General features: G+C 35.1%; 1 protein-coding gene across 1 annotated transcript in view; it reads left to right on the top strand.

Annotated features, from left to right (window-relative positions):
- Positions 1-23,008, top strand: part of AKAP9 (A-kinase anchoring protein 9) — a 124,710-nt gene that overhangs the window by 29,160 nt on the left and 72,542 nt on the right. The window contains exons 4-11 of the mRNA XM_054726544.1: positions 1,232-1,285; positions 1,636-1,806; positions 2,560-2,715; positions 3,535-3,732; positions 8,843-11,227; positions 15,781-15,994; positions 16,549-16,747; positions 22,007-22,103. Of these exons, the coding sequence (XP_054582519.1) occupies positions 1,232-1,285; positions 1,636-1,806; positions 2,560-2,715; positions 3,535-3,732; positions 8,843-11,227; positions 15,781-15,994; positions 16,549-16,747; positions 22,007-22,103 (3,474 nt within the window). The remainder of the gene's footprint in view (positions 1-1,231; positions 1,286-1,635; positions 1,807-2,559; positions 2,716-3,534; positions 3,733-8,842; positions 11,228-15,780; positions 15,995-16,548; positions 16,748-22,006; positions 22,104-23,008) is intronic.

Here is a 23,008-nt window from a genome sequence, read left to right as displayed (position 1 = left end):
ACCGGTTTGGATCAGTGGATAGAGTGTCGGCCTGCGGAATAAAGGGTCCCAGGTTCGATTCCGGTCAAGGGCATGTACCTTGGTTGCGGGCACATCCCCAGTCGGGGGTATGCAGGAGGCAGCTAATCGATGTTTCTGACTCTCTATCCTTCTCCCTTCCTCTCTGTAAAAAAATCAATAATATATATATTTAAAAAGAATTCTTAGTTAGGATCTTCAGTTTTTAAAGTGTTATGGTCCATATGGATCTAATTCCGGGATATTCTATCTTATGTATTTCAACATAAGTAATAACTTCATTGTATTGGATTCTACTAGCATAGAATTGTGAATAATTTAGATGTGAGTGGAATATAGTTCATTTTTATACTGTTGGGGGCGAGGGGAAGATTGGATTGTTAATTAGATTGATTGATCTGAAATTAATCTCCCACCAGGTCAGCCCTAAAGACATAGCAGTCATCCTTCTTCCTACCACAAAATGTCTGTGATAGAGACAGACAGTAATATGTATGGAAAATCTCCACGCCCATCGGTGTTGGCATGGCTATATAGTACTACCCCCAGGGAAAGTTCTTAAAGGAGTGTTCCTCGCCTCTTCATCTCCTATCTCTAGACCTGCTTGCCAACCTTCAGTGAATTTGTACCAGTAAACAACCTCACTTTAAAAATGAATAGGAGCCCTAACCGGTTTGGCTCAGTGGATAGAGCGTCGGCCTGCGGACTGAAAGATCCCAGGTTCGATTCTGGTCAAGGGCATGTACCTTGGTTGCGGGCACATACCCAGTAGGGAGTGTGCAGGAGGCAGCTGATCGATGTTTCTCTCATCGATGTTTCTAACTCTCTATCCCTCTCCCTTCCTCTCTGTAAAAAAATCAATAAAATATTTTTTTTTAAATGAATAGGACTTTATAAAAATTATTTAAATAAGCTTAAAGCAGTGTTTTGTAGAAGAGGGTCAATCCAATAATTTGAAGTTTATAATTATTCTTATGAAGACAAAAAAACTGCACTTAGAACTTTAAATCACTGAAAAGAAAATGTACAGTGTTTTTTGCATAGTAAGCACTCATTAGATAATTTACGTTTAATCACTGTAACTGTTTTTGCCAATGAGGCATTTTTCCTAGGCATGAAAGAGACATGAATACAGTTAACAGAAATATAATTGTTAGCTCTAAATAGAATTCTATTTAAAATCATAATATATCAGGAAATTGTTTTTATACAGGTAAATGGTTGCAGTTTTGTGGTGAGAACAGGAAAGCCTACAAATTTATTAAGGGTACAGTATTTAAAACTACTCATGATACTAATGTTTTATGCTATTTAAAACCATCTGGCTTACTAACAAAGTTTTTTCTTGCATGTACTTCTTTCTGTGGGTGAATCCTAAATGCTTTTAATATTTAACAAAACAAAAGTATCTACTGTTTGTTATAAAACTCAATGTAACGGAATTTGCAGATACCTTGTTTTTGCTTTTGAGTTATATATTCATTAACAACAAAGTAGATTGCCATATCAGTAAACTCCCAGGTGATGAGTTAAAGTGGACATTGGTTTGAATATTTGAATTCCTCTTCCTGAGGAATGTGCTAGTATTGAATTTTTCAACATCTTGGATTGATTTAGGAAGAAGAATTTGGTGTTGATGATTCTTATTCTGAACATGGAGCACAGTACAATCCGACCCACCTAGAGATGATGGAAAATGAATTGGTTGGGAAACAGCATGAGATTGAGGAGCTAAACAGAGAACTGGAAGAAATGAGGGCCACCTATGGGACTGAAGGACTACAGCAAGTATGTTTACCTTATGTGGTTTCTGTTACTCACAGAAACAAAAATAGGAAATTTGACAGTTTATGTACATGTTTTAAAGATGAGGTTTTTAAATGGTAGCTTATGGTCATCTCATAATATATATGATATATCATAGCTTCACTTAAAAACAGGATTTCATTAACAGAGCTAATAAAACATGGACTCTTTAAGAGATAGGTAGGCTGAAATCACTTCAGTAGAGTAGATGTTTTTGTAGTCAGCCTGAGAGAAAATTATTGTGCATACCACATCAAAATATGATGATTTAAACTCATTAAAAATGTCAGTGAGTCCTTGTAAGTAACCTCTGTGGTTAAAATGACACCTGTTGTTTTTGGCAGTCAGTTATAAAAACAAGGTGAAATAGAACATCGATGAGGATGAGAGGATACATTTCAGTTTCATTTTTTCCAGAAAAGAGTGCGGATTGAACCTGTCAGGAGGGTGTTGCCTAGGAACAGATTGAGGCATTCCTAAGTGTCAAGGCACTGTCCTTCTAGAATTAGATACATGGACAAGTTAGACCTAATATGTTTTGTTTCTAAGTTCAGATAATCTTTTTAAAAGTTGTTTTGGAAGTAATAGCCTTCAAATATGGAGAAGGTTGCTTATAAATTGTAATAATTCTGCCAGTGAGTTTTGAAATCATATTTTTGAAGAAGTTACCTGTAATAATCTGCTTTGTTTTAAAAAATAAGTCTAGCCCTTATTAATTTCACTGGTGTCTTTTAGTTACAAGAATTTGAAGCTGCCATTAAACAAAGAGATGGCATCATAACTCAGCTTACTGCTAATTTACAACAAGCAAGAAGAGAAAAGGATGAGACAATGAGAGAATTTTTAGAATTGACAGAACAAAGCCAAAATTTACAGATTCAATTTCAGCATGTAAGTATTACTAATAGAACAAAGTTTATTAGATCTTTAATAAACAATTGCACTTTTTTCACACTTTCCAAAATAAATTTAAATTTGTTTAAAATTCACTTGCCTATTATGTATCATGTTGGGAAAAAAAACTAGTGAAGACCAGTTGTTATGTTAACCAAGAATTTAAGTCATATTTCTTCAGTGGCTTCTTGCTTTTATTTATTCGTATTTCACCTTTGTCTGTATTTTAAAATCCTACAAAACCTTATAAATCTGATTGGGTCGCGTTTTGCACAAATTAATATATAGTCACATCCTTTGCCAACTCTGGTATGCTTTTATTTTAATTAGAGTCATAGGAATCTAATTGTATTAATCAAGATTTCTGATGGCAAGTAATGGAAAATAATTGAAGATAGCTTAAGCAAAAGGGGGAATTTAATGTAAGGATCCTACTTATCCTACAGAATTCAAGGCAGAACTGCAACCAGGCTTCTGAAATGGATTGGGATCAGAAACTAGAACGTCATCAGGAATTCAGGAAGTACTGTTTTTCAGGCCCCATTTCTTTTTGCTTGTCTGCCTCAGTCTTACCACTCTTATTAGACTACTTCCCAAGCTTTATCATAGGAAAAATAATCTTATTAGATCAATTTGGATAATGTGCCCATACTCTCTGATCAGCCATGACAGTATGTTTGCTGAGGTCTGAAGCCTATAAATTCAACACAGTACCCAGAAAGAACTGTGAGCCAAGTTAATACCCCCAAGAGGTGTCTATTCCTTAGTGCAGTCACTTCAGAATTTAATACTTTGTGGTTTCTTCCTGTTTTCAAGTTACAGGCTAGTGAAACTCTGAGAAACAGCACTCACAGTAGCACTGCTGCAGATTTACTACAAGCCAAACAACAAATTCTCACTCATCAGCAACAGCTGGAAGCACAAGACCATCTCTTAGAAGATTATCAAAAAAAGAAAGAAGACTTCAAAAAGCAAATCAGTTTTTTGCAAGAGAAAATTAAAGCATATGAAATGGTATGTTTATTTTAAAGAGGTAACTTGTAGCAGCTTTATAATTAACTTTCAAGTTTTGTATGCAAGTGTTAATCTTTTTGTTATATACATGAATTACAAAATGTTATAATTAAGAAAAGCTCTTTAAGTTTGTAAAATAATTTCTTTCAAAATCCATTAGGAATCTAACAATAATAGTTTTAAGATAATAACTCATTACTGAGTTCCTTGAAAGTGATGAGCTTATGTTAAACTGAGTTTTAAGGAGAATTTATAACTAGAATTTCTATTCTTTTTATTCATCTACAGGTATTCTACTCATTTTAGCCATGGTTATTAAATTCTGAAAATATTTTTTAAATATATTTTTATTGATTTCAGAGAGGAAGGGAGAGGGAGAGAGAGATAGAAACATCAATGATGAGAGAAAAGCATTGATTGGCTGCCTCCTGCATACCCCACATTGGGGATTGAGCCCGCAACCCGGGCATATGCCCTGACCAGGAATCGAACCCGTGACCTCTTGGTTCCTGGGTTGACGCTCAACCACTGAGCCACACCCGGCTGGGCATGAAAATATTTTTACGGCAAAATGAATTTTCATGGATTTTAGTTAGGAAAAACAAAGTTCTCTTTATTCACTCTAGTTATGTTTTATATACTTGCCTAGAACACTTACTTAGCAAATGAGTGCTCCTTGGACACACACACACATATACATATTTACATAGATTATAATCTTAAATCCTAAAAACAACACATCCTGGTAGATTATGTTTTATTTATTTTTCAAAAGATAAAATGAGGTTCAGAAGTGTTAAGTGACTTGGCCGTGGCCACCCCACTAACAGTTGCCAGAGTTGGGATTCAAATTCTGTCCAACTGGCCCAGAGTCAGAACATCTTGCACTACACTGCACTCCCCCCACTGTCTTTACTTTCCTCTCCATGTAAGAGCTGAAACAAGAAGACAGAGTGTGGTTGCCTTGTTTGACATCAGCTGGAAATATGCATGTCCAGCCACTCAAATTTTTTGCCACTCTGTGCACTTCTGAAAATGACTGAGAGGATTGATTTGGGAGTTAAAAATAATAAGTGTTAGCAGTAGATGAATTCACAAATACAGAATTTGTGAATAATGAGGACAGACTGTAGATACAATACAGTACTTTTTATAAACTTAGCAGGTTCTTCTGCAAGAAGAAGTTGAGAAATTTCCAAGACAGGAGTATTGTTTGGTTAATAGTAAAAGTATTAGCTACCATCTATTTTTTGTTCACTTGCTACCAGGCAGTATTTAAAGTATTTTGCACATATTTACTCATTGAATCATTACAACATCCTTCTGAGGATACCAAGGCAAACCAGGATGAAGCAGTTTGCCCAAGTACAAGGTAATAAGTTGGTAGAAGCCTAACTGGTTTGGCTCAGTGGATAGAGCGTCGGCCTGTGGACTGAAAGGTCCCAGGTTCGATTCCAGTCAAGGGCATGTACCTTGGTTGTGGGCACATCCCCAGTAGGAGGTGTGCAGGAGGCAGCTGATTGATGTTTCTCTCTCATCGATGTTTCTAACTCTCTATCCCTCTCCCTCTCTGTAAAAAATCAATAAAAATATATTTTTAAAAATAAGTTGGTAGAACCAAATATCAAACCTACATAGTCTGACTTCAGAGACTTTGCTCTTAGGAAAATAGAAAATAAACAAATTTAAGATAAATGGACATGCTTTACAACCAAGGTGATGTAAAGATCATTATGTAGATGTTTACAAAAAACCTATTTTGTAACATGCCCCTGCAAGAAATAGTGATGCTTAAAATGTGTTCTTTTCTTCACTGGAACTCATGGTATAGTGGACCATGTACACAAGACACCACAAAACAAGGATAAGTGTAGGTAATACATGTGTTGAAAGTTCTGAGTCTGGCTTCATAAAGGAAGTGATTAAGGGTAGGCTTTAGGGAGGAGGTGATGTATAAAGTAGGGCAATAAGTTGGAACAATCGCTTTTTAATTGCGTTTTGTTTCCTTGGCAGTTGGCATAAGTGTGGCACATACCAGCTACTCAATACTTATTTGGTAAATAAGTGATTAAATTATGAATCTGAACTGATAGAGATGGGAGAACATTTTTAAAATATATTTTTTAATTGATTTTAGAGAGGAAGGGAGAGGGAGAGATAGAAACATCAATGATGAGAGAGAATCATTAATCAGCTGCCTCCTGCACGCCCCCCCCCCCCCCCACTGGGGACTGACCCCACAACCCAGGCATGTGCCCTTGACCAGAATCGAACCTGGAAGCACTATCCACTGAGCCAAAACAGCCAGGGCAAGATGGGAGAACATTTTTGACAGAAGGTGGAGTGTGCATAAGAACCCAGGTGATACATGTATAGGGAATAAAAAGTAGTTTAACTAGAAAATGATAGTCTTTGAAAATGACCCTTTCTAGGATGAAAGTAGAAAGACAATCTAGTTTAGAAGCCTGGAAATTGAATTTTATTGTATTTGTATTATATTTAGTTGGCAGAATAATGTAAGGTTATTTAAAATTCAAATAATTCATTGATGTAGGAGAATAATGTTAGTTGATTTGAATGTTAGCAAGAATACTTTATTGTCAGTTCATCACATATGTTTTTTTTCCCCTTTTTCCCCCTTTGAATGAATTCTCCTGAATAGTAATTTCACCAGAGTAGCTGAGGGACTAAAGCATTAGGGTGATAGTTGAAACTGTCTTCGTCCCCTAGACAACTGCTTGATAATTCCAGGCTTACTCACGTTGTCTTAATCCTCTGAACTTCCCGTGGTGCAGTAGTCACAGGCAGGAAGTATATTATTCCCGACTCTCTCAGGTCTGTGTCCAGAAGTAGAGGGGTTGTATCTTCAACCACAGGGCTGTCTTTTTTTTTTTTAATATAAAATAATAAGTAATTTAAAACCATCTGTTTTGAAATAAACAGTACTACGAAAAATGAACCATGAATTCGTATTGTTTAATATAGTTAGGTGTAGAACTATTATTGTTGTTTGCTTGCAGTTATATCAAGTGATGGACAATTTTGAATTAATGAAACTGTTCTGTGAGGGTTTTTCCCCCACAGAAAATCAGGAAACAGAAATGTTACAGATATATAACAATGTTCACATTTTCAAGACTAATTACTTATTTAACAATTTAACTGAAGTTGACCTCAGTAAACTGATTATACTTTCTTATAGGTTCCAAATTCCCTATAGATTTTTTCCTAGTATACAGTTATATTACATTTATATATTTACATATAAATATATTTCTTTTGCTTTAACAATTAATATATTTATTTTAGTGTCAAGCATATTCTGTGAGATAGAGAAAATAATATCTTTATTTTATAGATGAAAACACTGAGATTTCAGAGATTAAGCTGGTATAAATATCATATAGTAGTGCTGAAATTAACATAAGAAGGCTTAGTCCTTGGTAATAACTTATGGTGACATTGGATGAGATATGTGATACCAACGCAGAAGCTGATAGGATTTTGCTCAAGTGACTGCACAGGAAAGCATTCATTGCCTAATTTATATAGTAAAGAATTGGTCTTTTACTTGTAGGGTCAGAAGTCTGTTTGGTTTTTATTTTCTATCAACTGAGACGAGCTGTCTCAGTTGAACTCAGATTTTTCAAGTTCAAGAGACTAATTTTTAAATCTTGAATACAAGATTTTTATTTTATTTGGGGGGGTGGTTATTTATTTATTGTTAATCCTCACCAAAGGATATTTTTTTCATTGATTTTTGATAGAGTGGAAGGAAAGGGGTGGGGGAGAGAGAGAGAAAGAAAACACTGAGAGAGAGATACATCAACTGTTGCCTTCTGCACGTGCCCCCACCAGGGCCAGGGATCAAACCTGCCACCCAGGTACATGCCCTTGACCAGGAATGGAATCTGCGACCCTTTGGTGCATGGGGTGACGCTCTAATTACTGAGCAACACTGGCCAGGGCTTAAATATAAGATTATTACTTTATAATGAAAAATAATTTTCCCAGAGACCTGTATACTTCAAGTTCCTTGGATTTTACTTTTGAAGAGCCAAATAATAATAAAAGAAAGTTGTTTAGTGAGCATGAGATCAAGGAATGTTATAGGAATCGAATATTCAGGGCATTAGGCTGTGCGTACCTGATGTATTCATTTCACAGAAGGAATGATCATGCCTCTGGACTGGAATTTTTAAATTCTGTTTGCTGCAACCCCCTACATTGCTTTCTACATTTGGAATGCGGTTTCCCAGAAGGATCAGAATTCTCAGTCTCATGGCACCTTTGTTCTCTTCCCTAGACTGACTATACATGAATGGGCTCTGCCAACAATTCCCTCTGAGCTTTCCTTTGTCTGGGCTTTGACATTCTTGCTTTATATATGTTAATATATTCATTCAAGGTGCCTTTACTAGGAAGTCCTCTTGGCCTGGGACTCTTGTCTCTTTAAGGTGATTTAATTTACCTACTTATAGTCTGTTCCATTCTTTGGATTTTACTTTTTTCTTTGTTCTTGGGTCTATAACCCTTAACTACATATGCAACTAAGTAACAGAGGGAAAACTTCAACTCCATGGCTCCTGCTTGACTTATTTTGGCACCAGACTCCTGTGAATGATTGTGCTTAATGATAATCACAGCTTTGGCCAAGTGTTCTGGGTTTAGGCTTACCTACAATTCTAAAATAGAATACCAAACCAGGAAAAAGTATCTGTCCCGCTTTCAAATTTCTATTGAAACCAAAAGTCTAGGACCAAGTTGATATGTCATACATGGTAGGGTTGTCTTGCATGTCGCTTGAGGTTCAATCACTTAAGTGCTGCATATCCCTAAATTTCTAATTTACTTAGCCCCAGGAATGAAGTTAAGGCACTTGCCCATCAAATACTTTCAGGTCATTAGAATACACGGGAGGAACCTTGATTTTTAAGACTTTCTTCTAGAACTATAAATTTTCTCACTGACTTGAGAAAATTGAGGGACAGCAGTCACTTTTTATATGATTATGTAAAAATCTTACTTTCCTGGTAATGAGGTAAAGTGACATAAGTTCCTAGGAACTAAAAATATCATTTTTATATTTTCATTTTTTTTCTTTTTAAAGGAACAAGATAAAAGAGTAGAAAGTTCAAATAAAGAAGTTCAAGAAAAGGAGGCAATCATTGAAGAATTAAATACAAAAATAATTGAAGAAGAAAGAAAAACTTTTGAGCTAAAGGATAAAGTCACAGCTGCTGACAAATTACTGGAAGAATTACAAGAACAGGTTGTACAAAAGAACCAAGAGATAAAAAATATGAATTTAGAGTTGACTAATTCCAAGCAAAAGGAAAGACAGTGTTCTGAGGAAATAAAACAATTAATGGGGACAGTTGAAGAACTTCAGAAGAAAAACCATAAAGATAGCCAATTTGAAACTGATATCCTGCAAAGAATGGAACAAGAAACACAAAGAAAGTTAGAACAACTCCGGGCAGAGCTGGATGAGATGTATGGACAGCAGATAGTACAGATGAAACAAGAGTTAATAAAACAACACATATCACAGATAGATGAACTAAAAACACAACATAAGGCAGAGATGGATAATGCTTTAAGATCATATCCAAATACTACAGTTAATGAAGATCAAGTAAAGTTAATGAATATGGCAATAAATGAACTGAATATAAAATTGCAAGATACTAACTCTCAAAAAGAAAAACTCAAGGAAGAACTAGGAATAATTTTAGGAGAAAAGTCTGCTCTACAAAGACAGCTTGAAGACCTTTGTGAAGAATTGAGCTTTTCAAGAGACCAAATTCAGAGAGCTAGACAGACAATAGCTGAACAAGAAAGTAAACTAAATGAAGCACATAAGTCCCTTAGTACAGTGGAGGATTTGAAAGCTGAGATTGTATCTGCATCCGAATCCAGGAAGGAACTAGAATTAAAACATGAAGCAGAAGTTACAAATTATAAGATAAAACTTGAAATGTTGGAAAGAGAAAAGAATGCTGTGTTAGATAGAATGGCGGAATCACAAGAAGCTGAATTAGAGAGACTGAGAACACAGCTTCTGTTTAGTCATGAAGAAGAACTTTCCAAACTAAAGGAAGATTTAGAAATTGAGCATCGAATAAATATTGAAAAACTTAAAGATAATTTAGGCATTCACTATAAACAGCAGATAGATGGCTTACAGAATGAAATGAGTCAAAAGATAGAAAACATACAGTTTGAAAGAGACAATTTGATAACTAAGCAGAATCAATTAATTTTGGAAATTTCAAAGCTAAAAGATTTACAGCAGTCCCTTGTGAATTCAAAATCAGAAGAAATGGCTCTTCAAATCAATGAACTTCAAAAAGAAATTGAAATACTCAGACAAGAAGAAAAGGAAAAGGGTACACTTGAACAAGAGGTTCAAGAATTGCAACTTAAAACTGAATTATTGGAGAAACAAATGAAGGAAAAGGAGGATGACCTTCAAGAAAAATTTGTGCAACTTGAAGCAGAGAATAGTATTCTTAAAGATGAAAAAAAAGCCCTTGAAGACATGTTGAAAATACATACTCCTGTTAACCAAGAAGAAAGATTAGTTTGCATGGGCCCCATTAAGTCCAAATCCAAAGATGGTAGCTGGCAAACAGAAATAGAAATGCTCACTGAGGAAAACGAAGACCTCAAAAAACAATGTACTCAGCTAAATGAAGAGATTGAGAAGCAAAGAAACACTTTTTCATTTGCTGAAAAAAATTTTGAAGTTAACTATCAAGAGTTACAAGAGGACTATGCTTGCCTTCTCAAGGCAAAAAGTGATTTAGAAGACAGTAAAAATAAACAAGAGGTAGAGTATAGAAGTAAGCTTAAAGCACTTAGTGAAGAACTTCATCATTTGCAAAGAATAAATCCACCTACAGCAAAAATGAGAAGTTCAATATTTGATGACGACAAAACTTTTATAGCAGAATCATTGGAAATTGGTGAGGTGGTTGAGAAAGATACTACAGAACTTATGGAAAAACTTGAGGTAACCAAGCGAGAAAAATTAGAACTGTCAGAAAGACTGTCTGACCTTTCTGAACAATTAAAACAGAAACATGGTGAAATTTGTTTTCTAAGTGAAGAAGTTAAATCTTTAAAGCAAGAGAAAGAGCAAGTTTTATTGAGATGTAAAGAGCTAGAAGTCATAATTAACCATAATAGGACAGAAGATGTAAGAGGATGTGATGTTCAGTTATGTTCTTTAAATGATGGAGTTGTGACTTTGACAAGCAGGGAATCTGGAGGATCAGTTTCTAAAATAAGTAAAGATTTTGGTGCATCAAAAATAGTGGAGGATGAGAAAATACCTTTTGAAAATATGACTATTGGGAAAGAAAGCAAACAAGAACAGTTGTGTTGGGATCACTTGCCATCTGTGACAAATGAATTATCACTTGGGATAACTGAACCAAGTGACAATGATAAACTTCAGCAGGAACTTAGTGTACTTAAATCAGAACAGGTATGTTTACTTACTTTATGCTAAAGCACATTGCTAATGTATGCTTCATACTAAAAAAAAGTTTTTGTTTTCCTAAAACATAAATTAACCTCCTTACAGGAGAATGAAAGTGAACCCTATAATATAGTTTTCATTTGGGCCTGTCATTTATTTATTATTTCTCTTACCTGTTTTTTCTTAAACATTGTTGGCTTTCTTTCAGTTCATCTGTATTGTACATTCTGCTCAACAAATAAATAAAAAAGTAATGGTTTCACATTTTCTTTGAAAAGGCAAGAATTTAAATAACTATGTTCAGAATATAAACTTTACAAAAATTATATTTTTACTATTTTGTTACAATCCCAAAGATCAGTTTCAGAATTTTAATTCATACTGGTGTTTTCAAGGTTCCACAACTGAAAATTAACTCTTAAATTTAAAGTACTCTATATAGTTGTTCAGTAGTTATGAAACTATATTTCCCTGAAAAAAATCTCAATTTAAGCCCTAGAGTTTTCTTTGAGTATCATTATACCTAAAAGGGGAAAAAGTATTAATTCTAAATACAGTTAAAGAATGCATGTAATAAGTAATAATAGATCACTCCCAACAATTTATATTTGCTAGATACTAATATTAGAAATAACAGGAAAATTCCACTGGGTGTCTTATGTAATGATATTAACTCAATCTTTGTGTTTCTTTATTTATATAACAAGTATTTACTGAATCTCTTGCCAGGTATAGGTGTATAATGGCAAACAAGAGAAGGATGATTCCAGATCTCAGAGAGCATATATATTCTGGTGATGGAGGCAGGCAGTATACAAGGAAACAAGTAGAGTAGTTAAAAATAGTGGTAAGTCCTAGGAAGAAAATAAAACAATTAAGGTGATAGAGAACGAGGGGTAGTGATGTGGCATCATTAAATAGAGTGGTCAGGAAAGGTTTCTTGGAGGAAGTGACATTTGAACTGAGGTCTGAATGAAAGGGAGGAGCCTACCACAAGGAAATCAGAGCAATTGTGAAGATATAGATGAATTTGAGTTGCAGAATAAAAGTGTTTAGTTGATTTTGAGAGAGGAAGAGTGGAAGAAGAGTTTGAAGAAGTAAGAGGCCACATCTTGGGGAGCCTTATAGCCTTTGTAAGATGTTGAGAGGCCCGATGCACAAAATTCGTGCATAGGCAGGGTCCCTAGGCCTGGCCGGGGATCAGGGCCAATCTGCGGGTTGACCCGCAGGGCAATTGGGCCCCCCCACCCCCTCGCTGGCACCCACCTTGGCTGGCGTGGGGCCTGCGGGCTGGGGGCAGCTCCTGCGTTGAGTGTCTGCCCCCTGGTGGTCAGTGCACGTCATAGCGATTGGTCTTTCTACTGTTCTGTCGATTTGCATATTAGGGTTTTATTATATAGGATGCAATAGGAAACCACTGGAAAGTTTTCTCTTTATTAGTCTAATATGTCCATATTTATAATATATCATATGTGAAGATAGTTTCCATTTTAATAACTTAAATAATTACAAAATTCAAATTGCATAATTATTAATGATTGCTAAATATCTGAAATTATTTTCAAAACCTTAAACTGGTTTTAATTTAATTTTTAAAAAATATATTTTTATTGATTTCGGAGAGGAAGGGAGAGGAAGAGAGAGATAGAAACATCAATGATGAAAGGGAAACATTGATTGGCTGCCTCCTGCATGCCCCCCACCGGGGACTGAGCCCGCAACCCAGGCATGTGCCCTTGATCAAAATCGAACCTGGGACCCTTGAGTCCGCAGGCTGACACTCTATACACTGAGCCAAACCGGCTAGAACTAATTAATCCTAAAATATCAGAAATCATTTAAAAAGCATTATTAGAAGAGGACCTAAATTTGAAGATAATAAAATGGTCACATTTTTTCAATAGGAATTTTATTTCCTCTACTAAAGATGACATTAACTTACAGAAAGTGAAGAAAGGCAAGCCTGTAAATTGTCCCTGCCCACTCATCACTACCAAGACAAACCCCCTGATTGGTAAGGAGGAGAGTGAATATGTGTGTATGGAAGGAAGCTCACAGAAGAAACTGAGCAGTAATTTACACAACAGTGACACCTAAGAGCAATCAAAATATGCTTAGAAATAATGCTAAGGCCACACAAATTACTACTCCTGGGACTAAATAAACTTAGTAAATAGAACAGATATCTCTCACTGAAACCAAAATAAATGTGGCTGTTAAGATTTTTTTATAATTAAAGGTAACAGATAATTTTGAAGTATAATTCCATATGAATATAATTAGGAAATTTGAGCAGGAGGAAAATAATATCACAGAAGTCTCATCAATGTCAGGATTCAAGGAAGAGGGAGGAGTGGCAGAAATGCTACTGATATGATTGATTATTGATGCTTGGGGACAACATGGATTGAAATGTATATATGTAAAATTGAAGGTAATAATTAGAATTGAAAAAGGTATTGGCATTTAGAAACTACAAGAGGAACAACTAGAATATCAGCTCTTTGAAAGCAAGAACCCTGTCTGCTGTATTCCTAGGGACTAGAATGATGTCCAACACAAGATAGGCAGTTAATAAGATTTCTTAAATGAGTGAATAAAAGAAAGAATAAACAAAACAAAGCCAGTTTATCAAGAACCAACAGTGAAACAGCATAGGCCTTCATGTTAGATTATGTTTTCAAATTTATATAGGTTATTGATAATATTCTTTTATGCTTTTTGGCAAATATCCTTTTGATATTTGGGGTGGGAAATTAGGGAATTAGATCCTTACCCTTTAGAATACAATAACTCCAGATTGGTTAAAGATGTTCACACAAAAGGAAATTAGGATCTTGATAGGGAAAGACTTTTAATGAAGACAAAGATACACAAGAAAAGATTGATAAATGTCATTATATCTGTTTTACAAATAATACTACAAAACAAGTTGAAGGACTGGGATTACATATTTGCCACATATAGTAAAAAAGGGGAGAGGTTAATCTGAAGAAGGTGTAAAGAATACTAATGTAAGAAGAGGATTAAAATTTTAAAATTGAACAAAGGATATGTACAGACATTTGTCTCATAATAGGAAACCAAAATGGCTAATAAACATGAAAGGATACTTTTAATTTTATAAATTGATGTAACAAGAAAACAGCATTTTCTAGCCTTAGCTGGTTTGGCTCAGTGGACTGAAGGGTACCGGGTTGCAGGCTTGATCTCCAGTGGAGGGCATACAGGGTGCAGCCGATCAGTGATTCTCTCTCATCATTGATGTTTCTATCTCTCTCTTCCTCTCCCTTTCTCTCTGAAATCAATAAAATATATATATATATATATTAAAGATGGATTCATTTAAAAACAATAAAACAAAAAACCCCAGCATTTTCTACCCATCAGATTGCAAAATAAGTCTCAGTAAAAAGTGTAGTGAAGCTATGGGGGCGATGAGGACTCATACACTGCTAATGCCAATATACTTTGGTATAATTATATATAAAATGTTTTGGTAAAATCTAATACTGTTAATGTGCATTAGCTACAACCCAGACACTACATTCCTAGGTGGCTCTCAGTGTGGTTCCTGACCAGCAACTTCAGTGTCACTTGGAAACTGGTTAAAACTCAAATTCTCGAGCCCCACACCAGATACCAGAACCAGAAATTCTGGAGGAAGGGCCTAGCTATCTGTTTTAATAAGCACTCCAGATGAATCTGATGTGTACTAAAGTTTGAGAATCACTACATTAGGAAAGCACTGGCACATTTTACAAGGGATGTGTATAAGAATTTATTGCAACATTTTTTGAAATATAAAAAAGTAGAAATCCAGTTTATCTCCAGAAAGGACATGGAAAGATTGTGGTGTATTCATATATACTATACTACAGTTAAAATAAGTTAACCTGTATCTACATGGATAACTTTCAGAAGGATATTGCATGAGAAGAGTGGTTTGTAATATAAATACCATTTTGCACTATTTATATGAATTCCTTAGAATGCTAAATATAGTACATTGTCTACAGATATGTTGAGAAGTGACAGTATAAGTAGTGGACTGGACTTGTAACTAATGTGATAATGATTGTCTCTGGGGAAGGAGGAATGGGAATATGGTAGATTAAATTTTATTTATATTTTTGTTTTAAACCAAAAAAAAATGTGTAGGGAAGAGAAATCTGTTTTAAAAAGACAAAATATTAGTATTTGTTAATATGGGGTATGAATACATAGATGTTTATTACATTTTTTCTTATTTCTTTACATTTAAAATATTTTTAAATAAAAATAAAAGATGATGCCATACTGGCTATACCAAATATCAGAATTTATCATAAACTTGAGCTAATGAAAGCATTATGGCACTTTCCTTGAAAAAGATAAGTAGATCAATGCAGCAGAATGAAAAGTGAGAAAAAAATTAGACTTCACTTTTCTTACATGAATTTTTAAACTGTAATTTCATGTGTTTTCCATTTTGTGGTCAGTATATGCAAGAAAATAGAAGTTAAATTATTTGATTTGTCATTTTAAAATTTTCTAATGTATATACACTCACTTTTAAGAATGATTTAAGGCTACAAATGGAAGCACAACGTATATGCCTCTCTCTGGTTTATTCGACTCATGTGGATCAGGTTCGTGCATACATGGAAAATGAAAAAGATAAAGCTCTTTGCAATCTTAAAGAGGAACTTATTTTTGCTCAAGAGGAAAAAATCAAGGAACTTCAGAAAATTCACCAGTTAGAGATACAGAATATAAAAACACAGGAAACAGGTAAATGGTTTTTGACAAAATTGTAAGTACTATGAAATAAATATGTGATTCTGTTCTTGTCTTAGAGCCCATGGAGGAAGGTAATTGTATATCTCAGTCTTGGATTCATTTGTTTATCAAGTGCTTATGAAATCTAAAATCACTGAAATATGTTCCCAAAGGAAGTCAAATCCAGTGGGAAAGCAATATAAACTGTTAGAAAACAGTAGGACAATTTCTATAATAGAATGAATAGAAAGAATGGTAGGAAAGAGGAAAAGTCTAGTACTTCCTTGGAGGATGAGTAAGGTCAGGCAGTGGGCAGGAGTAGGGAGGTTGGAATTTTAGGGCAGGCTCCTGAGATTTAAACCTACAGGTGTGACATACCGCATCCAAATTGGAGAATTGAGAGTGCAAGGTGTGTGAAAAAGTAGTGGGGGATAAAGCCCAAATTATTAGCAGGAGCTTGATCAGGAATAGCTTTATATATAAATATTCTCTGCACACACAGAAAAGTGATTGTGGTATTTCACTAAGAAATTTGTATTAAATGTCTTTCCTTATGTTTATCTTAGATGCCAGTCATAAAAGCAAGTTATCGACCCTGCAACATATTGAACAAATTAAACAACTTGAAAGACAAGTCCAAGAATTAGAAAAACTCATATTCTCTTTGCAGCAACAGTTGAAAGAAACTGAAGAAAACTATGAGGCAGAGATCCATTGTTTGCAGAAAAGGCTTCAAGCTATTAGTGAGTCCACAGTTCAGCCAAGGTATCCATCTATTTATAATTTCATTTAATAGTATTTATAGCTTAGTAACACTCATAGGATGGTTGTTTTAAGGGGGGAAAAGTAACTTAAGCAAAGTTATTTGAAAGAGATGGGATGTAGTATTATCAAGAAATAAGAACAGGAGGTAGTAATCTTAAAATGTGTAAAGTAATGTTAATGTAAACCAGACATTTTATTATAGGAATTTTACTTACACCTATATTTTATAAAGGTGATGGTTGTTATTAATCTGCTGGATTAAATAAGGCAGTGTGAATGTACTTGTTGTTTATTGTATGCCTAGTCTTTACTACTTTGATGTGAGGAATACATGAGGACTCTTAAGATACGATCATTCCAGTCATGGCTGGACTTTCCCCACTTGATTGTCTAATGTTCAGATTCACCATGTCCAAAATAAAACTCTGGATCCTCCCCTCAAAATATGCTTCTTCCACAGCATCTCCATCTATGGTGACTCCTCTTCTCTCAGACCTCACTTTCACTTATCAATAAATGCTGTTACCTGTACCTCCAAAATACATCCAAACTGGACCACTTCTCACCACTCCTCTGGTCGCTGCCATCGTCATGTCTCACCTGGATTGTGGCAGCAACCTATCTCCCAGCTTCTACCTGAACTCTTCCCCAGAGTCTGAACTCAACACAGTTCCAGAACTTTGCTTTTAAAATTTAAGACAGATGAGGTTATTCCAGTGCTCTTATGTTCTTACACTGCTATTATGGGGGCCTACATGATGAGTCCCTATTAACTCTCTGACTTTATCTCCAACTGACTTGCCTGTCATTTACTGTTCTCAAGCTAGTCTACTTGAGATCGTCAAATCATGGATATACTCCTGCTTTAGGGACTTCTCATTTCTGTTCCTTCGATTAGTGGACATTTGATCCTGTTAAAATGTACATGGAGACATTTGGTCCACACCAAAAGGTCTTTGATATTTAAATCCCCCTCTTCTGCAAGATTCAAACACCAACGCATCTACCTAACCTCTGTGCCATTACCAGCTAGACTACTGAGGTGAGAAGGGTCATTATTGGCAATACAGTCACCACGTAATTATTCAACCAATAAAACATGATAGTATTTTTATGTATTAATCTTGTAAACCAAGAATATAAATAAACATTATGGGCCATTTGAACCCAGGGACATTTTCTAACCATGGATGTTTTTAACAGGATCCAATATCAAGGTCCACTTGGCATGGGCCAAATATATTCATAGTTGTTTCTGATAGGACCAAATTTCGAGGACCTTTTCATGGGAACCAAACATTTCAGTGGACATTTTGCACAGGACCAAATGTCCTGCAAGGGTTCCTTTTACCTAAGTGATCTTTCTCCAGATGCTTGCATGCCCAACACACTCATCTCTGTGGGGTCTTTGATTCAAATGTCATGTTTCCATGAGACCAATTCTGAGCCCCGTTTAGGTTAAAATCATCCCTTAGAACCTGTGTCCTAATTTTCTGCTTCATTTTTCCATATTACTTAATATTATTTATTGTATATGTAAAGTTAAAAACAAGAGAGAGTGTGTGTGTATTTGAGGGTAGTTTGTTTTGCTTATTGACTGTCTCCTGTGAAGTGTTAGAAAGGTGGAGGTTTTTGTCTATTTACATCACTGATATATCCCAAACCTTATAACAATTCCCTATGCACAGTAGGTGTTCAATAAATATTTGTTAAATGAATGAACAGTTAATAATACTTTATTTGGGAAGTATACTATAGTGTATAACTAGCTCTGTAAAGTCCTCAAGTATTTCATCTAACTGCTTGGCTCTGCTGTCCTTAGACTGATGTCTTTATAGACACTAATCTCAAGACAATTTTTTTTTTAGACAAAATAGTGAATGTCCACAGTTCCTTGGAAGCAGTATGCTTCTCCTTTGATCCAGGGTCTGTATGTAGGTTTTGGAATTGTTTACCCAGCATTGGCACAGCCTTTTAAAGCTTCCATTTTATTTGAAATCAGGTGTTCCCAAACTTAATCATGCATCAGAAATTTAATTTAAATTTTGAATTTTATATTACTGAAACAATATTATTTTTTAATTCTTAAAATTACAGACTCAATAGCTTTGAGATGGAACCTGGACACTTGTATTTGTAACCAGGTAATTCTGATGCAGGCAGTTCATGGATTACCACTTGGAAACCACTGATTGGAAAGGAAATAGGTAGATAGCAAAAACTCTCTAATAACCAGCTAATATTTCAAATAGCCTTCTTTTAATTAGTGATGCTTTTTCTCCAAAGCATGAAAAAAGGGGAATTTTCTGAAATGTAGGCTTACTTTGCTGTTCCTGCATTTGAACTTTTGCCAGCTTGCCACCCTCTCTCAGAGTTTCTATATTCAGTGCAAATGTAGAGAATACCTTTCAACTAAAACCATTTCTTCCCTCCCCACCCCATTGCCAAAGAGACATTTATTGACCACCATGCTCACTCTTACTAACAGTGTCATTTTTTGTAACTGCCATCATACATTTGGACACAACCATAACACTTTTTGAATAAAGAATGTAGTGTTCTCCTAAGGTAGACGTGAACTAGTTTAAGAGAAATAATTGAGTCATTCATTTAACACATTGGTTATGTCATACTAGAAGCCTCTTAGGGATATAGTATGGGGTTAGAAGGACCATGGGCATAAGAGCAGACAGACCTGCATTTGACCACCTCTGATTTGACTTTTTATTGCCTCTGTTATTTGGTGCAGATAATTTAAGCATCTCAATAATAATAATAATAATAACAATAACAATAACCACTCTTAAGATTGTGAGGGAAGAGCCTTGGCTAGATAGCATGGAAGAAGCTTTAGATGTATATAAAGCTGCCCTTTCCCTCATGGGACTTCTATCTAATCATTGAAACAATAATTATTCACAAAATAATTTTTTAAAAGTAGTGATTGGGGAATGAAACATGGTGATACAGCCAAAGTGCTAGAATTTAAACCCATCTCTGTGTGGTATTTTTCACTGTCCATCCTGTACATTTTTGTAATATTGGAGTGGCCTTAGGAGAAAAGGAGATCAAGGAATGGATATGAGACATTGGGATGGAGTAATGTTGGGAGCAAAGCAGAGGAGAAAATCCAAGTTGATTTTGTTGTTTGGGCTTAGAGAATATGGAGAATAATGGTGCATAAGTATAAATAAATAAATCAGGCTGGTGGGGAATGGGACCTTAACTGTAAGAGGGGAGCAGTGAATTCAGTGTTAGCCAGATTTTTTTTTAATTTGGGATAAATAATTTCAAATGCTATAAAACTACAGAATGAAGTCAATGTAACTTAGTAGCACTTTTTTGGAGTTTGTATCTTAATGGCTCAATAAATAATCAGGAGGGTTTTCTAGGCTATGACAATAATAATAAAGACTGAAGCCAAGGGTCAGAATAGTGCATATAAGAAGCAATTAGGAAACAGATACAAAATGTTGAGGAAGATAGGAGAACCAGGAAAGGGCAGAAAAGAAAGTCAAGGGAAACGAGTTTTTCCATTTGTTTCACATGAACATAGACTATGAATATAGAACATGAATAGGTGATTCATAGCAGAAGAAACTTAGTTGGCCGATAGCACTTGGAAGGACATGTCATCTCAAAAATAAAGACACATGTGTTCTAACAAAGTTTTAAGACTGTTAGAACTTCATGTTGCTGAAGTTTTGAGAAAATACTTAAATGATACTGTTTCAGGAACAAAATTAATATAACATTTTATACTCTGGAATTATATTAAAAATTTTAAATATTAAGCCTGACAATTAAAATTTTATAATATAAAAACATCCATAGATTATATTTATGAGGATCTGTATTGTAGTATTATTTGTAGTAGTGAACATTTGGAAACAAACAAATGTCTATCAGTAGGGGATTAGTTATGTAAGGTATGAAATGGGACAATGACAACTTGTATCCGGCCTTTTGGGGATGGCGAACTGAAAGAAGACAATGGGAGAAAGAAAGGAGGAGGTGGGCAAGAGGAGGGTGGAATGGAGAAGGTGGCATGGGTGCACATGAAAATGGGAGTGAGAAATATTAGCTAAAAAGAAAATTTTAATTTTTACCCTTTAATTTTTTACCCACAATTCCTAAATATTAATCTCACCTTATTTTTATGACCTAAGTTAAGTATTCTAGGAACTTTTTTACAAAATACCAAAAGGTAACACAGATTAAAAATAAAAACATTTCAGAAGTGACTCTGTATAAATTAAGAATCTTCCCTTCTGCCGAAACCGGTTTGGCTCAGTGGATAGAGCGTCGGCCTGCGGACTCAAGGGTCCCAGGTTCGATTCCGGTTGGGGGCATGTACCTTGGTTGTGGGCACATCCCCAGTGGGAGGTGTGCAGGAGGCAGCTGATCGATGTTTCTCTCTCATCGATGTTTCTAACTCTCTATCCCTCTCTCTTCCTCTCTGTAAAAAATCAATAAAATATATTAAAAAAAAAAAAAAAAAGAATCTTCCCTTCACTGTGACTGCTTCCAGTTCCACTAGAGGTAATCATTGTTACTTTTCATGTGCATTCTTCCAGACTTCTTTTTTGGTGTGGATGTGTGTGCATATAAATAATTTTTAATAGAAATGGGATCTTATAAACTTTTTTACTTAATAATGTTATAGATAACATTTTAAAAATATCTGTACCTATAAATAGCTTTGTGTCATACATTTGTAGTAGACTTTAGAAAATGACATGATCCTGACCAGTCTTTCTCAGTGGTTAAGTGTCAACCCATGTACCAAGAGGTACAAAAGACTGAAGCCAAGGATCAGAATAGTGCATATAAGAAGCAATTAGGAAACAGTGCTTCTTATATGCACTATTCTGATCCTTGGCTTCACCTGTTCGATTCCTAGTCAGGGCACATTTTTGGGTTGTAGGCTCCATCTCCAGTAGGGGGTGTGCAGACGGCAGCCAGTCAGTTTCTCTCTCTCTCCCTTCCTCTCCCTAAAAATCAATAAAAACATATTTAGAAAATAAAATAAAATGACATGAAATTCATTGGTGATGTTAAAATACTCTCTCAGTTACGTTATTTTACTTTTAAATGGAAAATAAATAACTAATATGGTTTAAAATATAATATCTGTAACTCTTGACCTATCATTTTTGTTTCCCCTGCTCCAGTACACACATTCATGCATGCTTTAAATTTGGATTATCAGTAAAACTCACAACTCTAATTATTTCGCCCTCTTTTATTTATATTTAGCTTCTCCATTGATTCAGTCGTAATTACTGAATCTGATGTACGGAAAACCATGCAAACTGGAAATTGTCTAAAACAGAACATGGATGGTACAACCGAGGTATTATATCTTTAAACTGTAATGTGTACTTATTTTTTTCTTACTGTCATTTCTATGTCTGTGGTTTAATAATTATCCAATAAATAGTTGCTAAGAAGTAAGAATCATAAATGTGAGGATAATACCTATATAAAATACCCAGAAGAATAGAGGGGTTTTTCCCCCTGAATATGATCTAGTTTAGAACTTGTTTTATTTTGTATTATATGGGCTGCGTAACAAATTAGTTTCAGTGCCTTGGCCAACAGCTTTTCTTATCGCCATGGGAAGTTGGACCAGACCATCTCTAGAGTAGGGTTTAGGAATCTCCTGAACCCAAGATGGTAGGTTGGGACAGTGGATGAGGCTTCCTTCAGCACTGGCCATGTTATATATACAAGCCCTAATCTTTTCCAGTATATGCCATGTAGGTAAACCACCTTCTGCCTCTCCTCAGTGTTCTGTCTATTTCCCATTTATGGTGACTTTTTTGAGAATTATAACAGTAAAACCCTGGTATTAGTAGATTTTTAGTTCTTAAGTCCCACAGAAAATAAAGATCCTTGCTCTCTCTCATTCTGGATGCAAAGGAGAGATGTTGGCTACCTTTTTTATTTTTCACATTCATTCCATTTGGAGTATCTCTTTGTATGACATTCAGATATTTAGTAAAGAAATACTTTCATGCTGAGAACACATTTACATTAAAAAATGAATGGTTTTTTTCTATTTTTAAAAATAATTTGTATTTATAGGCAATTGGATACTATTCATATGTACCAAGAAGGAAATTTGCTTATAATTTCACTAGAGGCGTGGTGCATGAAATTCGTGCATGGGGGTGTGTGTCCCTCAGCCCAGCCTGCACCCTCTCCAATCTGGGACCCCTCGAGGGATGTCCGACTGCCCATTTAGGCCCGATCCCA

This window comes from Eptesicus fuscus, chromosome 14 (assembly GCF_027574615.1).
Source record: "Eptesicus fuscus isolate TK198812 chromosome 14, DD_ASM_mEF_20220401, whole genome shotgun sequence".
Classification (NCBI taxonomy): Eukaryota; Metazoa; Chordata; class Mammalia; order Chiroptera; family Vespertilionidae; genus Eptesicus; species Eptesicus fuscus.
This window is presented reverse-complemented; position numbering and strand designations above follow the sequence as displayed.